The sequence below is a fragment of the Cyprinodon variegatus genome, unplaced genomic scaffold (genome assembly GCF_000732505.1).
Source record: "Cyprinodon variegatus isolate N-32 unplaced genomic scaffold, C_variegatus-1.0 Scaffold1411, whole genome shotgun sequence".
Lineage (NCBI taxonomy): Eukaryota > Metazoa > Chordata > Actinopteri > Cyprinodontiformes > Cyprinodontidae > Cyprinodon > Cyprinodon variegatus.
Genome location: NW_015151864.1, coordinates 50,620 through 56,136, shown reverse-complemented (window position 1 = coordinate 56,136; position 5,517 = coordinate 50,620). Strand labels below are relative to the sequence as shown.

Below are 5,517 nucleotides of genomic sequence, written 5' to 3'. Positions count from 1 at the left end.
TTTAGATTCAAAAAGTCTTCTTTTTATTGAACCCAAAACAAAGAACTTGGGTCAATAAAGAACACATTACAAAGTTGGGCCCATAAAAGAGGTCAAAGTAACAGAATTTAACTCAGGCTAACAAAAAGACCCACTGAAACAAACAGACCTGCTACATGAGACAAAGGGGGAACTTAAATACTGGCTGATTAGGCCACATCGAAGATACAAAGGGAGAAACACACTAAAACCTAACTGAAATTAACAGGAAAATCCCATTCCCCCCCCCCTTGCTGATGAGAAGTGGTTTAAACCAACTTGCAGCTTCAATAGGCTGGCTCCGCCCCTTCTCCACCTCTGTTCTCCTGAAGGACTGGAGCAGCCGGCACTAAAGTGACTCAAAAACAAAGATTAAATCAGGCAGAACATAACAGTGTAAACTAAAATGTGTTATGCCTTTCCTTACAAAAAATATTCTGTAAATTAAATCCTAAATTTAAAGAAATCCCAATATAAATGTAATGAGACTGGCTGACCTAGTGTGTGATGTGATTAAATGTTACCGCATTTGGGTGGCTGTAGTTGCAGCATTTGATAAGTGGTGTGATGAGTAGAGCCAAGCTAAGTTGCTTTGGTTTGCGGATCAGCTGTATTTAGACAAAAATTATGTAATTTCAACTTGTCACCAGCGGAGGCAAACTTTGGAAAAAGTCTGGAACCTGTGTGACGCTACCGACTCCATTATCCGTCTGTTCTTGTGACTTTTGACGTAGGTCTGTCTTTCATTGTTACACGTCTTTCTGCAGCTACTATCTGTGGCGATGTCGCAGCGCCACCATTGGGCCAAGCATACATCCTACATTATTTTCAATGGTGCAAAACCTCTCTAAATTGTCTTTGCAACATTTTGGTTTATCTCTACACTGGAAAAACGATCTAGATATAAATAAAAATTTCTGAAATAAAGTGTATTTACCCTTAATTTGAGTTGGTAAATGAGATGATTTGCCAATAGAATGACTATTTATACGCTTAAAATAAGATATTTAGATTAAAATGCACTTCAAATAAGACAATATGCGTTTTCTTATTTTAACTGTAAATTGCATCCGTTGGCAAAATGTCTCTTTTACTTTTTAATTCAAGAACAAAAGCATTTATTTTAAGAAGCAATTACTTATCTAGATTTAGATTTTTTCCAGTGTATGTGGGCTGGGTTACCTTCATTAGTACAAACGAGACAAGATGGCTCCCATTTTTCAAGCTTGTTGCTGGTTGGCTGGCGTACAGTAAGAAACGGTCAGAAGTGATGATGAGCAGCGGAGGGGTATATTGTAAATCAGCGGCTCTCTGGAAGCAACAATGATCCAAGTTAATCTTTTTTTTTTTGTTTTTATTTATGCACCTCTGCAATCAAGGGTTTGGATATTTCTGCAAAGAGAACCAGTGATAGACCTGGTCTGCTGTGGTTTGGGGTTTAGCATCATCAAATGTTCTTCAGTCAAAGGAACCATTCTAAAACCGCCATGATGCGGCGCTCTGGAAGCAGTGTAGGGTTAGGGGTTTTGCTCAGGAACCCAGAGTGGAGGCAATGGGGATCAAACCGGGTTAGAGCACACTGCTCCAACCGCTAGGCCAATACTCCCCATGAACAATTTAGTTCACATATTCACTTAGTGGTGCAGTGGGTAGCACTGTTGCCTTGCAGCAAGAAGGTTCTGCGTTCGATTCCTGGCCTGTGGTCTTTCTGCATGGAGTTTGCATGTTCTCCCTGAGCATGTGTGGGTTCTCTCTGGGTACTCTGGCTTCCTCCTACAGTCCAAAAACATGACTGTTAGGTTAACTGGCTTCTCTAAATTGTCCTTAGGTGTGCATGAATGGTTGTTTGTCTCTGTGTTGGCCTGTGATGGTGTGGATGATGCCGGCCTCTTGTCGCTTGTTTGCTGGTGGTGGTCGGCAGCAGCCCCCCTCTGGGGACGCGTGTGTGAGAATGTATGTGTTTTCCTCTTGTGTAAAATTTTGGTTTTTGTTTTTTTTTTTTCCAATTTTATATTTTTTTTTTTTTATATATATATATTTTTATATATACACACACACGTGTGTGTGTGTGTATAATTTTTGCGTAAATGTAAAATCACTCATCTGTTACGTAATTTGATTTGCTGAAAATTCATTGTTGCTCTTTGTCATTGAGTAGTTAACTCTGCAGAGGTGTGCAGAAAAACTTCTTTATCCAATTATTTTTCTGCAATTTGCATTTAAACAGGATGAGAAGAGTCAGGGGAGCCGCGTCTCCAAAACAATAGTTTCCATTAAAAGTTTTTCACTGGACCAATTACACACATGGAGGATTCGGTTGGGCTTAAAAAAACCACTGACCCTGATAAACACAAATGTTGGGTATCCCCCTGACTCTTCAGTCTGGGGGGGTGGCATATAAATAATTGTCTGCGTAATCCAGATAGTAAAATTAAACACACAGTAGGCTGACTCATTAGAAAAGGGCAGATTTATTTAAAGCACTTACATAGAAAAATATGATTGATTTGAGTCAACAATAATAAATAGAGCGCCTGACGTCCTCCAGGCCGCGTCGTCCGTACATCTGTACAATCAATATCCAGGTTCACAATACAGCAAAAGGCACTAGCATTTACCACAATCAACGACACAAGGATGGAGGCGGCGCGGACGGAGCGGAGCTCTCCATGGTGACCATCCGGTCCATCCCCATCAGACATGACTCCACCCACATGATGACTCCACCCACATGATGACTCCACCCACATGTAGGCAGAACAGTGAAATAAAAACGGGTCAGATCCAGATGAATCCTGTCGACGTGTAAAGGTGGATCATTGGGGCTGAAGCCCTCGTCAGGAGGCCAAAATATGATTTAACATGAAATCCACCTTAAAGCTTTAATAGGAAGAATAAAACAAAGGTGGTTACCAGAAAAACAGAAACAGGAAGTCCGTCTAAAATTAAAATGCTTTTCTTGCTGCCATAAATCGGATCAGATTAAGAACTTTGATCTTATTTTGATTAAAAACTAATCTTTTTATCTTTTTACTGATTTCTTCCTGATCACAGCCTGGGAGGATTAAGGAGATTCAACCTTTCCAGGAAATTTACAGAAGATCCAAACTATCCTCTTCTGAGAGCGGATGGTTGGGTCAGCGTTGGATTCCAGATCACGTCTAGAGATTAAACGCCTCAACAGATTAAATCAGTGTTTCCACAACATCAAATGTTTAATTTTATTATTTGGACTTGGAGTTTATAATAACTACTAATACCTCTGACTGTAAAAACACAGCATATAGAAATAATACTAATAAAAGCTACAAACTTTGACTAGGCCATTAATAAAACGTATTTCATTTTATAATTTTTCTGAGCCAATCAGAGCTCAGCTTTTCTACTCTCACTTAAAGTCATGAACTGATTGAGATTTTTTTTTCAGGTTCAGAGTTCCTGCTTCCTGCCACATAACAGGGCAGCCCCCATAGCATCACACTGCCACTGCCATACTCCACTGAAGCTTTCTGAAAGGCTGGCTTCATTTTAACCAGATGTGCAGAAGGCAGATCTGAGAACATTTTCCCAAAAAGTCCATGAAGATGATTTCTGAAGACGGGCCGTGATGTTCTTCTGGGTCAGCCGTGGTTCCGTTTTTGGAAGAATTACGAACTCTGACCTTAAAGAGGCCCAGTTCCTAAAGGACGGTTCTGTAACCATTTCCAGGCCAAGAGAAGTCAGATTGAGCTAAGTTAGCCTACTTCATGCTGTCAGACAGGTTCTGTTGAAGGGATCTGGATTTTCTGATCTGTAAACTGAGCTACGGATGGATTTCATTTTAATATGAAGGACTTGGAGCGAGCAGCAAGGAAGCATTCATTTGAGCTGGACTTGTAGAAATGAGCAGAATCAGTAGATGGCACATGTATCCAGTGACTCAGACAAAATGGCATCAAAACGAACAAAAAATGATTCCTATTAAACCGACACGCCGTGGTTCCTCTGTCCGTCTTTCTGCTGCTAAGGAACCCGAACGCTTGAATGAGGACGTGTTCCTCTGCCTTAAAAACAACCTGTAATGCTACCGTTAACATGCAAGACGAAGCGGCGTGACTCTGAGCACGCGTGTTGGTGATGCAGCCCGTTCTCACACACACACACACACACACACACACACACACACACACACACACACACACACACACTTAAAGCACGTCCCTGATGACATCACACAAAACATGGACTGATCTGAAACCATGAAACTGTTTCTTTTTTCCTTAGAGGTCCAACAATATAAAAGGAAAACTTAGCGTGTAAAGCCGTAATCAAAACTTAGTAAATTCAAATGATTCGCTATCATTGGTTCAGATTTATGATAAAAAATAAAAGGTATTAAATATCTTTGTAAATGTGATGAAGTGGATAAGGCTTGAATCATTCTCCAGGTCTAGCTGACTCGTAGACGTCTCTCCCCCAAAGCACCAGGTCCCGCCGGGTCCCGCCGGGTCCCGCCGGGTCCCACCGGGTCCTGCGGGTTCCAGCGGGGTCCCGCCGGGTCCCACCGGGTCCCGCGGGGTCCCGCCGGGTCCCGCCGGGTCCCACCGGGTCCTGCGGGTTCCAGCGGGGTCCCGCCGGGTCCTGGCATCCATGCAGACACAGACTGCCTCTGGAAAAAGCCCTGATTGTCAGAACAAATTAAAACTGAATGCTTCTCTCTTTGCTCCTTAAAGGAACACCTGCATCCTGGTCCTTCATCCTCCCATCAGATTCTCCTTGGTCTCTGCATCCACTGCAGGATTAATGCACAGCAGCCCCAGATGCTCAGATGGGCCATAAAGCTCTATGGTTCCACCTGCTGCCCAGTGATCTCCAGCACGAGTCCGAGCCCTCAGGGTCCTGATCCCGGCTCCCTGGAGTTTAGATGTTCCTCTGGGCAGTGAGGTACTTGAGAGCAGTGGCTCCATATTTCCTGGACAGATCCTGGTGAAACTCGTCCTTCAGTGTGTTCAGACAGTTACGGTAGCTGGCGCTAGAGCGGAACTTGGAGATGTCGAAGCTGGGAGCGTGTGGCATGTGGATCATGAAGGCATTGGGAAGGACCATCAGATCGTACTCCTGGAGGAAGAAAGAAAGTTGCTGTCAGGGTTAATTTGAACGGCTGCGTACCTTAGAGCAGTGCTTCCCAACCCTGCACCTCAGGAACCGTGTCCTGCATGTTTTAGATGTTTCCTTGTTGCATCACACCAGAAAAGAGCAGATTATTAACAAACTTCTGCAGCACTTGATTGCAGTAGAAATAGAATCAGCTGTGCAGGAACAGAGACATATCTAGAAAAATGAAGGGCTGGGGGTTGGGAACCACTGCCTTAGAGGATTGAAGGCCACTGGGACGTGGAAAAAAAAAAATGGAAATGGGATTTTAATCCAGTGATTCTGAATTGCGAAACAAAAAGAAGAAGAAAAAAGGTTTGAATCACGACTCTGACTTTTATTTTCATGTTTCTCTCTTTTTTATGG

The 5,517-nt window shown here is 42.9% G+C and overlaps 1 protein-coding gene across 2 annotated transcripts in view; it reads right to left on the bottom strand.

Moving 5' to 3' along the window:
• Positions 1–4,597: 4,597 nt before the first annotated feature.
• The window catches only part of LOC107103280 (glycosyltransferase-like protein LARGE2), a 38,719-nt gene continuing 37,799 nt past the window's right edge, over positions 4,598–5,517 (bottom strand). For both annotated transcript variants that reach the window (XM_015402920.1, XM_015402921.1), the window contains exon 15: positions 4,598–5,115. In XM_015402920.1, the coding sequence (XP_015258406.1) occupies positions 4,918–5,115 (198 nt within the window). In that variant the 3' untranslated portion in view covers positions 4,598–4,917. The remainder of the gene's footprint in view (positions 5,116–5,517) is intronic.